The sequence below is a fragment of the Danio rerio genome, chromosome 16 (assembly GCF_049306965.1).
Source record: "Danio rerio strain Tuebingen ecotype United States chromosome 16, GRCz12tu, whole genome shotgun sequence".
Lineage (NCBI taxonomy): Eukaryota > Metazoa > Chordata > Actinopteri > Cypriniformes > Danionidae > Danio > Danio rerio.
The window spans coordinates 11,206,003-11,220,998 of NC_133191.1; the positions used below are offsets into that span (position 1 = coordinate 11,206,003).

The following is a 14,996-nucleotide window of genomic DNA, read 5'->3' on the forward strand; positions in this document are numbered from 1 at the left end:
TAATATTATATAATTTAATCTAGATTAGTTAAATATTTTAAACTTTTCATTATTTTGAAATAAAATTATACATAAAAGAGGGAAATTTGGAAACAATTTTGGATTAGAGCATGTTGCAGGCAAGATCTGAATTTATTTATTATTGTAATATTTTTATTTTGCTTTATATTTATATAAGTATACAGTTAGTTATAAAGAAAGTGTATGTTTAATATTATATTACTTTGTACTAGGACACAGAAAGAGAGAGTGAGAGAAAGAGAGGGGAGAAAATTACTCAAGTGACTTAGAGATCAGGGTTTATTGCCGGCCAGATTTGAATCTCCATTTTCCACATGAACAGCAAGGCTCAATTTCTAGAATATGTGCACTAGACCAATGTCATTCTAACTCACTCCATAAGGACAGAGGAGATGTGCAGATGCAACTTTAAATTCCCCAAGGTCAAAGTTTAGTCTCTGCAGGTCAGACATTTTCAGCTAGGTATAATGGAGAATTAATATTTATAGAATAGTGTGTGTGCTCTGGGATAGGCAGAGAGGCTCTAGAAAGCGTTTTCTTCATCATGACAGTGTGGTTTTGTTTGGTCGAGGTGTGAGAGAGAGGGCAGGAAGGGGTGAGTGTTGAGGTGAGATTTTTTGCTTTGCCAAACTCCGATTTAAAAATGAGGAATTCTGTGAAGGGGGAGATTACAGGTGACACAGGACTCATTCCAGAGTGTGACGTCCCACTGGGATCTGAACACACACATACACACATACACAAACTGGAAACATGTCTCTTTGGTGTTCACACAATTCACAGGGCCAGTCTTCATTCTGTGTTATGTTTTCTGTGTGTGTGTGTGTGTGTGTGTGTGTGTGTGTGTGTGTGTGTGTGTGTGTGTGTGTGTGTGTGTGTGTGTGTGTGTGTGTGTGTGTGTGTGTGTGTGTCAAAGAGTGACAATATATATAGTGCTGGATAAAGCTGCATGGTTTTATGAATAGAGAGCTGAACAAAGTAATGTTGTATTTGTTGTGTTTTGGGGTAAAAAAAAAGTTACCTTACTGCTGTCTATTTAATAATACTTCATTTGATTTTAGTTTGAGGAAAAAATATATAATAATAATAATAATAATAATAATATAATGACTGGCTTATAAAGAAATTCTATGACTCACATTTGTTTAGGATGAATCAGCATTTTGAATCAATCTATTGAATGACCGATTCAGTGGCAATTTACATTACTATTTTCAGCTAAAAATGTTTTTAATTTTCAGCTAAAAACTTTTAATTTAATTTAATTAATTTTGCCCATTGAATTTCGCGAAAATGTATCAAATGTGTGTAGACTCAGCGCAATCTCATGGCAATTCGTAACTTTTTAATTTAGTGTCTAATTTGTATGAATTCGTACGATCTCATTCATACAATTTAGTACGATTTGCTCATCCCCCAATGAGGGTCGGGTTTAGGGGTGTGGTTTGGTGCCACGCCTCTTTTTTAAAATCGTACACTTTCATACGACTGAACTTGTATGAATTCATCTGAATAAGCCACTAAACTGACAAAACGTAAAATAGTTACGTTTCCTCGTGAGATCAGGCTGGTAGACTACAAAAAAATGTGATTTATTAAATGATATTTTATGAAATTAGTGACACTGTGCGTATGTGTTTAATCTACAGGCGAGAACAGCTATGGCAGACTACTGGATTGTGAGTACACAGACATGAAGTGTTTCTTAACAATGTTGCTGCCATCTAGTGGCCTGCATAGTACTATACATTTGTTAATCATTTTCATGGATCCATGTAAATAGAGATGGTTTTGATGATGATGTTGTCAGTATGCAAAACTCTTTACAACACAAAGGTGTCAGTGTGTCTAGCCTTGTGGTTAAAGGCGCAGACATGTACAACCCAGGCTCATTCTGAAAACGTACCACTATATACATTTCTGAAGAGCGCCAAATACGTCTCAGTAGATACATTTTTTGTCCAGTTTCTGTTTTCACAAATCCACCAGAGGCCGCTGTGTACATTTTTTAAGATCTCAAATTTCTCTCGCAAGTGCCATTTGCGTCTGCTGTTCTCACATAAATCCACCAGAGGCCACTATCGACTGGCTGACTGAATGACTGTTCAACTGACCCACCTTCTTCTTCCCTAAACCCAACCAACAGACTTAAAAAGAAATCCAGAAAAAGAAAAGCCCTTGTCTGATTTTTTTAACCACGTTTTCAGATTTTACCACATTCTCACCCTGTTTTTTATTTGTTTATTTAATATTTTTGGCTTCTGTTTTTGTCTTACCCACTTTATGGAATCGTTCTTTGCCAGACTCGATCCCCATCATCATGGTCAACTCCTCTCTGCGTCTCAAATTTGCCGACATACATGGCGAGCTACTGAACAAACTGGTAACAGCCGTAAAGCCGTCCATATGAAAGTAAGCGGTCAGCTGGTAAGAGTGAAAAAGGAACCGCGTCAAACCACCCCATAGCATTTATTTTAACGATAAAATACAGCCAAACGTACTTCTGGCTACAAAATTTTCAATCTCCAGAAACGTAAATATGGCTACGTTTTCAGAATGAGCCTATGTTGGACATAGCTAGCACCCCAGGTTTCTTCCCACATATCTTCTGTCCTATCTGCAAAGCATAAAAATGTCCCCCCAAAATTTAATAGCACAAAAAAAAAAGTTTTGTATTTGTAGTACACTTTTTGTAATGCAGAAATAGTGATACTATGATGTTGAAAGGACTAAAGACCCTGTTTTTAAAAACTATACACCACAACTGCTCTCTCTGAATCAGAGGCAAACACAGATTTCCACTGTGATCATACAGCACTTGTCAGAGGTGTAATAGGCAGTCAATGCATTGTCATTTAAGAATAAAAATCAATGGGTGTTTAATTCAAAATCGCAACCTTTTAATGATTAATCGTTCAGCTCCAGTCCCACACTTACACATCTCCATCGATTTCATCCCACATTTATTCATGTGCTATTAAATATCTAGAAACAATGGTGAGCTGAGGAGATAAGAGAACTGTAGCGCATTCGTAGACTATTGAAATATTGATATATTTTCTTAGCTTTGTGTCTCTTTTGGCTCTTTCTTTACCAGATTATGTCTCCTCTCGCCTTCTCTCGCTCGTCTTCAGTCAAGCCTCAAGGATAGAAACCTTGAATTTGAATTTCAGAGGCAAAGAAAGAGAAAGAAGGGGGGGTAGGGTGGGGTTGTGCTCTTAGGGAGCGGTCGTTGAGAAAGTGCCTCTAATGGGCGTCTGTGCACTGCCCCCTGCCTAGGGCCCCGATCGATACCGACTCAGAGCAATAAAGCTTTCCCCTGTCATCTCCACAGAATACAAAGCAGTATGGGGAAAGAGAGAGAGGGAGAGAGAGATAGGTGAAAAGCTGTTCCGCTAGCCAGGCCGATTTCCTACACCCCCCCCGCTCTACTAGCCCATCTACCCCCATCTAACAGCAGTCGAGCCCCCCCCTCCATCCTTCTCTCCATCTCACAGTCCACCTTTTCTTTCCTTTCCCCAAATGTAGCACGGCTCCCCTGTGCCGCCTCTGAGTAGGGCTTGATATCTCCCTGCGCTCATGAGGAGAGGGATAAATAATGGCCAAAGAAACTCTTATTTTAGTTATTATCACAAACACTGAGACAAGGACGGATAGAGAGAGACGGCCAAGTGGGGCATAAAAAGGAAAGGAAATTAAACAATAAAAGAGGTAAGAATTGGCAGCTGGAAAAGGATGGAGAGACAAAGAGAGAGAGAGAAGGAGAGGTGTAGTTTAGGAAGTGAAATGGGATGAGAAGAGAACGAAGGGGGAATGAAGTGATACAGAAAGGAGGGGGGCGGAAAGCGAAGGAGAAGGGGATTATGGGAGAGAGAAAGATGGATGTTGTGATAAAGATGGAGGGTGAGAGGGAATATTGATGAGTGGGACTGACAGGCGGGCAGGAGACAGCGAGAAGGAGGGGAAAAAATGCAGCGGGGAAAAGGTGAAAGGCAGGTTAAAGGTCAAATTATTCCGGAAAATGTAAACCAATAATATTTAATCTGCGCTACAACACTGACACTAATGGAAAAGACAGAAACTGAGGTGGAAATCAAATAGGGATGTGCAAAGCTAATACTATTCATGGAAGATAAGTCACACCTGATTATAACTTGCACCAGATCAAAATAGCTTTGTTGAAATGGAAATCACACACATACACTAGTACAGCTATCTTTATGGGGACTTTCAGTTGTCATAATGATTTTTTAAACTATATATTCTGTATATTATATCCCCTACCTCAACCTTTACTAAACCAAACCCTTACTGGATACAGTTAGCGTTTTTTACATTTAAAAATGTTTTAATTTTATGTGATTTATTAGACATTTTCCTCACAGGGGCTAAACAAAAATGACCCTGCATGGTCAGAATTGACTAGTATTACTATTAAGTAGGCCCAAACCGAATCTGTGCTTACGTACCATCCTCTTTCCCTAAACCTAGCCAATATATATTTTCAAAAGCACCAATTGACCCGCCCATCCTCTTCCCTTAACCCAGCCGACAGTGTTTTGAAAAGCAATCCAGAAAAAGAAAAGCCCTCGCCTGTTTTTTTTTTTTTTTAAACCACGTTTTCAGATTTTACCACATTCTCACCCTGTTGTTTACTTGTTTATTTAATTTTTTTTGGTTTCTGTTTTTGTCTTACCCACTTTCTGGAACCGTTCTTCGCCAAACTTAAACCGAGGTCATCGAGGTCAACTGCTCTCAAAACAGCTTTGTTCAGATGGAAATCACACACACTAGTACAGCTATCTTTATGGGGACTTTCTGTTGATGTAATGATTCTATATTCTATCCTCTACCTCAACCTTACTACTAAACCAAATCCTACTGGATACAATTAGCATTTTTACTTTGTAAAATACTTAATTCTATATCATTTATTAGTCATTTTCCTCAGAGGGACCAAACCCCACAATGTCAGAATTTACTGGTATTACTAATAAGTTGGCCCAGATGGAATCTGTGCGTGCAGAAATCTGCAGATTTCCACATAATTTTAGCCCATCATTGAGTCTTTTTTATTTGTGTAAAATTATATTTATTCAGTTTTTTTATTAATTTCAGTAATATTATTGACTAATATGAACATATTCATATGATTTATTTACTATACAGCTTGTAAAGTAATATTTTCTGTATTTTAGTATATATATTATATGATAGACTTGCTTTGTTTACCAATTAAGTGGATCTAAAGTTGAAGTCAGAATTATTAAACCCCCTGAATTTTTAGCCCCCTTGTTTATTTTTCCCCCAATTTCTCTTTAACAGAAATATTTTTTCAACGCATTTTTAAACATAATAGTTTTAATAACTCATTTTTACCAACTGATTTATTTTATCTTTGCCATCATGACAGTAAATAATATTTGACTAGATATTTTTCAAGACACTTCTATACAGCTTAAAGTGACATTTAAAGGCTTAACTAGGTTAATTAGGTTAACTAGGCAAGTTAGGGTAATTAGGCAAGTTATTGTATAACAAAGGTTTGTTCAGTAGACTATTAAAATAAAATATGGCTTAAAGGGGCTAATAATTTTTACCTTAAAAGGTTTTATTAAAAATTAAAAACTGCTTTTTTCTAGTGGAAATAAAACAAATAAAGCTTTCTCCAGATGAAAAAATATTATCAAACATACTGTGAAAATGTCCTTGCTCTGCATCATTTGGGAAATATTTTAAAAAGAAGAAAAACATTCTAAGGGGGTTTAACTGTGGATGGATTTGCATTGTAAACATTAAATGAAAGTTAAAACGCTATTATTTTTTTGTTAGTTTAGATACTCCTAAAATAATTCCACATAAATCCACAGATTTTTTTTACAAAATTCTTCGCAGAAATAGCAAAAAATGTCAGCAGATTCTGTCTGGCCATACTAATAAGGAATGCAATGTACACACACACACTTCATTTTATGTTTATAATTAAAAATAATATTAAGCCTAAAACCTAGTAGTAAAAATATATATTCATATTAAGATTATAAATTACTATAGGCCTGAACAAATGTATTAATTACAGGAAAGTAAAACGTGTTGTGTGGGGAAATGCACTTCATAAATGTTCCATATTGGCACCAATTATTTGCTTGCTTGATGTAAATTGCATTTTATAAGATTCTTATTTTTCGACGCAAGATGCAATTCTTGTGTCTAAAAACAATCGGCACTGCGCAATTTCAAGTTGAAGCTTGACATGCGCCAAATAAAACTTTTTAAAGCTAACAATTCAAACAAACAAAAAAGCCAATCTCTCCAGTTGACCATCCTGACCTGTCCGTCATGTCAAAGCAAACGGTTCCTTGTGAAAGTGACAGTGTAGGTGTGAACGTGTCTGTGTTTGTCCTCCATCACCGTCCGCTTGTGCTTTTTCTGCGTGACAGCTCTAGAGTCGCTCCGTCATTACGCCGCTGTCAACCTAATAACATCTCTTCCTCATCTCTCAAAAACAACGCTTTCAGTGTATGTGCGCCTCATCTCTTTTGTTGTACCCTCACCCCTCCATCCTCCCCAATTCAATCCCTCATTTCTTCTTTTATTGGAAAAAGATGGGATGAATCCTTCATCTTCTCTCTTGTAATGCTCTTCTGTTATTATACTGCACTATAGGGCAGGGCGAGGTAGCTAAAAATATTAGAGTGGTCATTTTCAAGCTTTTGACGTTATTTGATATGTTTCTCATTACATACAGTTGAAGTCAGAATTATTAGCCCCCCTGTTTAATTTTCCCCCAATTCCTCTTTAACAGAGATTTTTTCCAACACATTTCTTTTTTTTTTTTATTGTAGAAAATAAATCACTTGAAATTTAACATGAAATTACATTTTTTTTTTTTTACATTTTAACTCTTCCTTACTCCCTCCCAAAAGCATCTACATTTAATTAAACATGTAAATGTATTGTTATATATGGGCAAAAAGGCAAAAAATAAAAAATAAAATAAAATAAAAAATATACATACAAAAATGTACACATATCAATCAGTTAACCAGTAGCATGAGAGGTATTTGCTTGTGCTATTGTATGGTTTTGTTCTAAAAATTGTATAAACTGATCCCAAATTTTATGGTACTACTTTAATTTGCCCTTTATACTGTAGGTAATTTGTTCCAGTGCAATGTAATGTGTCAGATCTTTCAGCCAGTGGTCAATGGATTGACCTCCTATGTTCTTCCAATAGAGTCCTATCAAATGACTTGCAATAACAAGACATGTCAATCATTTAAACTTACTGGAAATACACCCAAAGCGCATATTTCAGGTGTAACTGGAATTGGTTTTAAAATAATTAAGGACATTAATGTAACTACGTTTTGCCAGAAAATCTTAACCACCTCACATTCCCAGATACAATGAAAGAATGTTCCTTTGTGTTTTTGACATTTGAAACATGTTGAGTATCTGGGATGTTTGGATCAAACTTGTGTAGTTTTTCCAAGTGTGATATAACTACATTGCCCAGTTATATTTGATCATTTTAAATATATTATTAATTGACAAGTTCTGGGCTTTAACACATATTTGGCCCCATTCGAAATCTGTCAGGTCATAGTGCAAATCTGTACACCAAGAATCTTTCTTGCATTCTGATGTTTCTTTAGAGCCTTCAACACATTTCTAAACGTGATAGTTTTAATAATTCATCTCTAATAACTGATTTATTTTATCTTTGCATGATGAAAGTAAATAATATTTGACTAGATATTTTTCAAGACACTTCTACACATCTTAAAGTGACATTTAAAGGCTTAACTAGGGTAATTAGGTTAACTAGGCAGGTTAGGGTAATTAGGCAAGTTATTATATTACGATGGTTTGTTCTGTTGACTATCGAACCAAAAAAGCTTAAAGGGGCTTATAATTTTGACCTCAAAATGGGTTTTAAAAAATTAAAAACTGCTTTAATTCTAGCTGAAATAAGACAAGAAGAAAAAAATTTCAAAGGAGGGCTAATAATTCTGACTTCAACTGTATGTATTTGCTCTTTTTTTATTAATCAGAAAAACCCAGATTTTCACCCAAAAAGAATTATAAAGGTTATATTGTAGCCAACTAAATTCTGAATATTTAATAAATGAAGCCAAAAGCAAAAACCTCTAAGTGCCGTCTATTTTTTTTTTTTCTAAAATGTATTTCTCAGAGGGGCGAAGCAGTGGCGCTGTAGGTACAGCAAGAAGGTCACTGGGTCGCTGGTTCGAGCCTCAGCTCAGTTGGCGTTTCTGTGTGGAGTTTGCATGTTCTCCCTGCATTTGCGTGGGTTTCCTCCGGGTGCTCTGTTTTCCCCCACAGTTCAAAGACATGCGGTACAGGTGAATTGGGCTGGCTAAATTGTCCATAGTGTACGAGTGTGTGTGAATATGTGTGTGGATGTTTCCCAGAGATGGGTTGCGGCTGGAAGGGCATCCGCTGCGTAAAAACTTGCTGGATAAGTTGGCGGTTCATTCCGCTGTGGCGACCCTGAATTAATAAAGGGACTAAGCTGACAAGAAAATGAATGAATGAATGTATTTGTCAGCTTCTTATATTTATGTTTAGTTATTTTACTTTAAACATGATGAAAATAACCTCTTCTTTGCACAAAGAGTAAAATTATTGAAACTGGACACAACAGCCTGAAAAAAATGCTAGTTTTAGATAAAAATTCCTGATTTGCATCTGAACTCTTCAAGAAAAAGAAAAAAAATCCACATTTTTTATTGATTACTATATGGGATGTGTCAAATAAAAAAAAATATATATACATCTTTTTGGCATTTTGTATGTAATATTTTATGTATATTATTGCAAATACAAAACGAATAGCTTAATAAAAACATATGAATCTTAAAATTCAAGTTTTTGAAACACTCTCAATTCATTGAAATATAATTTTTAAACAAATTGACAATTTTTTTTCTAACTCAAAAGGTATTTTCTCTAGTGTGGTTCAAGTTTAAGTGCGCAGTTAGTTTATATACAGTATATAGTCATTGCAGATATATTGTGGTTATTCAAAATGGAATAAAGGTAACTGAGCGAATATGATTCAATATAGCATAAATAAATAGGTCACTTCAGTCGATGCTCCATCTATACCACAGAATCACTGGCACTTTTTTCTCCTAACACAGGTTTCGGTCTACTTTCAAGCTTTATCTTCCAAGTTTTTTCATTTATTTTCTCATCTCTCTTCATCTCCCCCTGTCCTTTTCTTTCCCTGTGAGATTTTACTATCAATTCTCCCACTGTGCACTCCTTTTTCAAGTGGCCCGACTCTCTCTTACATCCGCTTTCCTTACCGTTCTGCCGTATGAATTCCTCTCTGCTCTGCTTATTTCCCCCTCTACCTCTCTGCACAGTAATAATGCTACTGATAGAAACAGGCCCATGTGTGTGCGTGTGTGTGTGTGTGCGATTATTGTCGTGTCGGGAGTCAGAGGAATCGATCGATGCAGAAATATGAGGGTCTGTGTCAAAAACAATAACCTCCTATTCCCCAGACACTCACTTTCTCACACACAGCTGCGTTCAGACGTACTGATTTAAGCCTAAATATTAAACATGCGCACCTTCATTCAGGGGGAAACGATACACACACACACTCACATTACAGGAAAAGGGCTCCATTTCAGATAGCAGAACTTATCAGCGCGAGAGGCGCTCTCCGTTTACCATTTCACTGTCTGTCACAGGGGTAAAAACATACACATAAGCACAGACACACACGCGCACGAACATACACACACAAGAGACCTTTTGCTGCTGTTGCCTGGCAACGTGGGCCAGTGACCAATCACATTGCAGAGCAGTGTCCAGTGATGTCACAGCGTCTGCTGACCAGCAGGGAAGAAAGAGAGGGAGAAAGAGCAAATGTCTGGAAACAATTTAAAAGAGCGTTTCCATCCTTACGTTACGGGATGTGCTGATGCTTTAACAGCTGGAGTGGACAGAATGGACGTTTGTGTTTATGCAGGTGAAGAGGTGGACGCGTCTGCCTGGAATGGCGCACTGAAAGAAAGCTTCCGTGTAACTTTATCAGCCCGAAAGACTAAACACATTTGTGTCGGAGTGATTGCATCTGCAGCGCGAGGAGTGTTTGCTGTGCGAAATAGTTAGTATCTAATCACTCACACACATACGCACGCATGCGGCGTGAGCCGTGACAGCTGTAAGATTGATGGCTCTCTTGAGGCCTGTAGCTTGCGCTTTTAAATGGACAGCTGATCAGATAAACATGGAGAGAAGGAGAGCGAGAGGAATGGATCAAGAAACATACTCACTTTTGAAGATCATCTAGAGGCCTTTGTGTTGGTGGAGCATGTGGTGGTGTGGTTTGGATTGCAGATACATCAGGCTGCAGCTCCACACAAAAAGTCAAACTGAAGTCATTCGTAATTATTATGGGGAAGCCCTTAGTTGTGACATTTGAATGGAAATCATGGGACAAGAGGGCAGCCGAATGGCCTGAGACCCCCGTGACATATGCACACATGTCTGTGCTGCGTGACCTCTGGGGTCGTGACCTTTAACTCCAGCAGACGCACGACACAAACACATGCTGCCGATGACCGTGAACCTGACTCCTGGCGTCTCTTTGTGTGATTATACAAAAGAGAGAAGAACATTGGTATCACATTTTGTGATAGTAAAAATGTGCATGAAATTATAAAGAAAAAAGTCAGTTTAGCTGTAAATATCCGTGTCTATATGCAGATTGTTTCATCATAAGAGCTGCATGGCAAGGCCTTTGGTACTTGAATGTGTCAAGACTTTGTGTCTTATCCATATCCCTTCATTTTTAGATGGGCAAAACTTCTTACTTTGGTAGGCTACTGCCGTTTCTTATCAAATTTACTTTACTTCTGGTGTCTGTACAGCGGTTCTTGGTAGAATTTCATATTGGACACTTGCATGCAACATCTAATCGAAAAAAATTAAGATTAGGCACATTATATTTATGTTTATTTATGCCTACATTGTAAAAAAAAAATATCCTGCTTGCCTTAAATTTTTAAGCTGAATCAAATTAACCTTATGAGTCAATTGAACTTATATTATGTTAAACTGACTTAAAACAGCTTGCATAACTTAAAAATTTAAGTTAGAACATGATTTACTTAGTTTAATATGTTACAGTTAACTATAAACATATGTTGTCATGACTAAATGATCAAATTATTTTTACAGTGTATATGCGTACACTAACCCGTAAAACACGCCTCAATTAAGGATTTTAAAAACAGATTTTACATTTAAAAGAAGCTATTCAAGTATTAATTTATGTGGAATTATTATTACGAAAGCTACTTTGAACTAACACTTGTGATTCAAAACTTTAATAAAAGTAAATGTGTTATCATCACATTTAGTTATGAATGGCACAAATTATGTAAATAAATCTTTCTATAGGCCTATTGTAAGCTCAAAAGCAGGAACAGACTTAGTGACAAGCATTAAAACTAGATTATTATTTTCTTTATTTTGTAAATAAAGTGCATTTTACAAATATATTTTAAGTGGAACCTTTTTCTTCTAAATGTAAAAATAAATACAATAAATTCACAAATTAAAAAAAAAAACAAGTTCACAAACTAAGCCATATTTGTGATTAGATTTAAATATTTGCATGTGCGGTAGGAAAGGAAAGCACCACTATTCATAGACCATTTCAATGTGTTAATGCCATAGGCCCATAAACAATATTTCCTGCTTGTTCAAACTGTGTCATAACTGTAACAAGAGGCAATTTAATCATATCCTAATGTTAAAACAGCTATCACAATATTATTTATCAATAAGTGGACTTTTTTGGATTCTCAGAGGCTATGGAAATTAAAAATGTGAAACAGGAAATACGTTGGAACCATTGTGTTTCTCTCAAAATGGTAAGCGGCCCACCCGATTTTGAAAAGAAGTAAAAAGATTTTTGTTTAATGGTTATAGACAGATTTTACAACATATGATGGAAAATTTATAAAAGAGATATGATTCATATATATATAGACTTTTTCTGCTCAAAAGGTCGAAATTTCGTAAAACAGTCCAGAAGTTTGTGTCACTGGATTTACGGTTAATCAGTTTACATTTCTGTCGTAAACCAGTTGTTAAAGACAGTAGTAGGCTTACTTATGTCACAGCCACTATTGAAAATCGCGTTGAAAAGTCGTTATGGCTTCTGACCACAGGTAAAACTCCCGCTTTATATTATTACATATTGTTGAACCGTTTCTAATTAGTTCTTACTTTTATCTCTGTCAAAGCATTAAATTATAATTATCACTGGTTTGTGGGGCAAGTGGTTTTAGCCGACTTACTGTCTTTAAATCAGTTGCTTTTGCTATAGTTATTTACCTGTAAAGGCAGCATGTATCCTGTTTACATTACAGAAAGGTAGCTTTGTATTTGTGTTTTAAGTGTTTGTGTGATTTATAGCAAATTTGCTTTTAAAATAACCAGTGTAGTGCAAAAAATCCCTTAGAAACGGGTCAATCAGGAAATTGGAGGAAAAAACGTCTCAGTAAAAGTGTGTTGATGACGCCATCTTGTGTTAAGAAAAAAACACTGTAACCTCTCATTTCACCCTTATGTTTTGGACTTGAACTTCACCTTTGATTGGCTGTAAATATCTTCAGTAAATGGTTTCTGAACTCCTCAAGAGGTATAGCCATAACGAATTCGTTTTGTTTCGTTTAAAACGGCAACCTTCAGTATATACATTCTCTAAACATTAGTTTTCTGATCACATGCCACACTTGGGCATCTATTAAATAATTTAATATAAATGTTTAGATGGAATGCCTTTGTGTCCCTTCATAACAAAACATTTGCTTCACATCCTAATAAAATAAGCTTAAAAACTTATTTTAGAACTTAAAACTGCAGATGCCCCTCCAGCCACAAACCAGTACTGGGAAATTTGAATAACATTTATTGGGGGGAAAAAAAGTCAAAATATGGGTGAAATAATGTGCATGTACAGGAATGTTTCTGTAAAGGAAAACAAAAACAAACACACATCTGACCTGTACTTATTAAACAATGTAAAAAAATAAGATAAAGCTAAATTTTTTATATTATAAATCAATGAAAACATCATGCTGACACACACAAGTAGTTATAAATATATAGTGAAGGCAAAATGATCAGCCCTCCTCTGAAATTCCCCAAATATTTCCCAAGTGATGTTTAACAGAGCTAGGACATTTTCACAGTATTTCCTATAATATTTTGTCTTCAGGGAAAAGTCTTATTTCCTTTAGTTTCACTTTAATAAGACCATTTTTACATAATTTAAAGATCAATATTATTAGCCATCTTAAATAATGCCCAGTTGGCTACACAACAGGCCACTGATATTCAATAACTTGTTTTCTTAATCATCCTAATTATTCTAATAATCGTTCGAGGTTACTAAAGTAACCCTTCGTTCCCCGAGGAGGGGAACGGAAGCACTATAAGTGGATTTGATTGTAAAATCCACGCATTAGGGGAGGTTCGGTTCAGAAGCTACTCGTCTGAAAGAGTATTGAACGGGCCAATTAAGAATGAATTGGCAGCGCAAGCCTGCGCAGGTGAGCGGCATAAGCAATCAACTGAGTATATAAGCTCACCTGGCGCAGCAGACGCTATCCTTTTTAAGCTGAAGAGACTTTCAACAGCTAAGGGACAGTCATTATGGCGACGGAGTATAGTGCTTCCGTTCCCCTCCTCGGGGAACGAAGGGTTACTTTAGTAACCTCGAACGTTCCCCTTCGGGGGGAACTTCAGCACTATAAGTGGATTTGATTGTAAAATCCACGCATTGGGAGCCCATTGAAAGCGCCATAATGACTGCACCTTACCAACACCCCCGATGAGGAGATAGTCAAGCAAGCGTGACGCACCCACATCATGGGGGGCGCGGTCCTCCAACGTGTCCCTGGCCCTAATTTATCCTACTTCAACAGAAGTTTTACGGATTTATATATATTTTTTGGGAAGTCGTGAGCATCTAGATAATTCTAGGAAAATACGACAGTACGTTGGGAAGCGTGCAATCCCGATAGGGAGGACGCTGCGGAGGCCATCCGTTACCCAAGGGGGGATAGATGGCAGAATTTACATATGGACTAGCCCTAAAAAGGGGGAGTACGCATAGCAAAAGAGTGGTTAGCGGGGAGGGAAGACACGGGTCCGCCCAGGGGGGGGGGACTTAACCGTGGCTGAATAAGCATATGGGATCGCCTAGTGGGGACCACGCATACCAGGCACCTTTACCCAAAACGCGGGCTGACCAGCGGGCAGACCTACAACGTAGTGGGCCAGCAAGTGACTCCTCCGCTGAGTCAGTGCTGGGGGCCACGGAGGAATCTGCAGGGCTCACCTGACGGGGAACTTTACTGACAGATAAAAAGGCGCACGTATCTCCGTGTTAGGGAAAATGGCGCAGCAAGCGTGTTTCAACACCCTACCGAATTGTTTCCTCAATCACCAAGGGTTACCTAATACCCTTGAGGAAACCGGCTCCACTCGCAGATTGTAAAACCTTGCAAATGTGTTGGGTGTCACCCAGCCCGCAGCTCTACAGATGTCTGTTAGAGGGGCGCCGCGTGCGCGCGCTCGAGAGGATGCGAAGCTCCGAGTGGAGTGCGCAAGCGCTCTCGGGGGACGCGGCTCATCTCGGCTCTGATAGTGAAAGAAGGCATCCACAATCTAGTGGGAACTTATTTCGGTACGGCACTTCCCTGCTGCCGACCGCTATAACAGACGAAGAGCTGCTCAGATGATCTAAACTCTGAGTGCGGTCCGGATAATACGCAAAACGCGAACTGGACAATAAATAAGGGCTGGGTCTGCCTCCTCCGAGGGCAGCGCTTGCAGGCTCACTACCTCGTATTAAAACGGAGTGGTAGGAACCTTGGGCACATATCGCGGGCGGGGTCTCATACGTGAGAGAAGCC

At 37.7% G+C, this 14,996-nt stretch overlaps 1 protein-coding gene across 40 annotated transcripts in view; it reads left to right on the forward strand.

Moving 5' to 3' along the window:
- pou2f2b (POU class 2 homeobox 2b) overlaps positions 1-14,996 on the forward strand; it is a 138,631-nt gene that overhangs the window by 85,283 nt on the left and 38,352 nt on the right. For 24 of the 40 annotated variants that reach the window (XM_073925042.1, XM_073925057.1, XM_073925050.1 and 21 more), the window contains exon 2: positions 1,671-1,700. In XM_073925042.1, the coding sequence (XP_073781143.1) occupies positions 1,671-1,700 (30 nt within the window). 40 annotated transcript variants of the gene reach the window in all.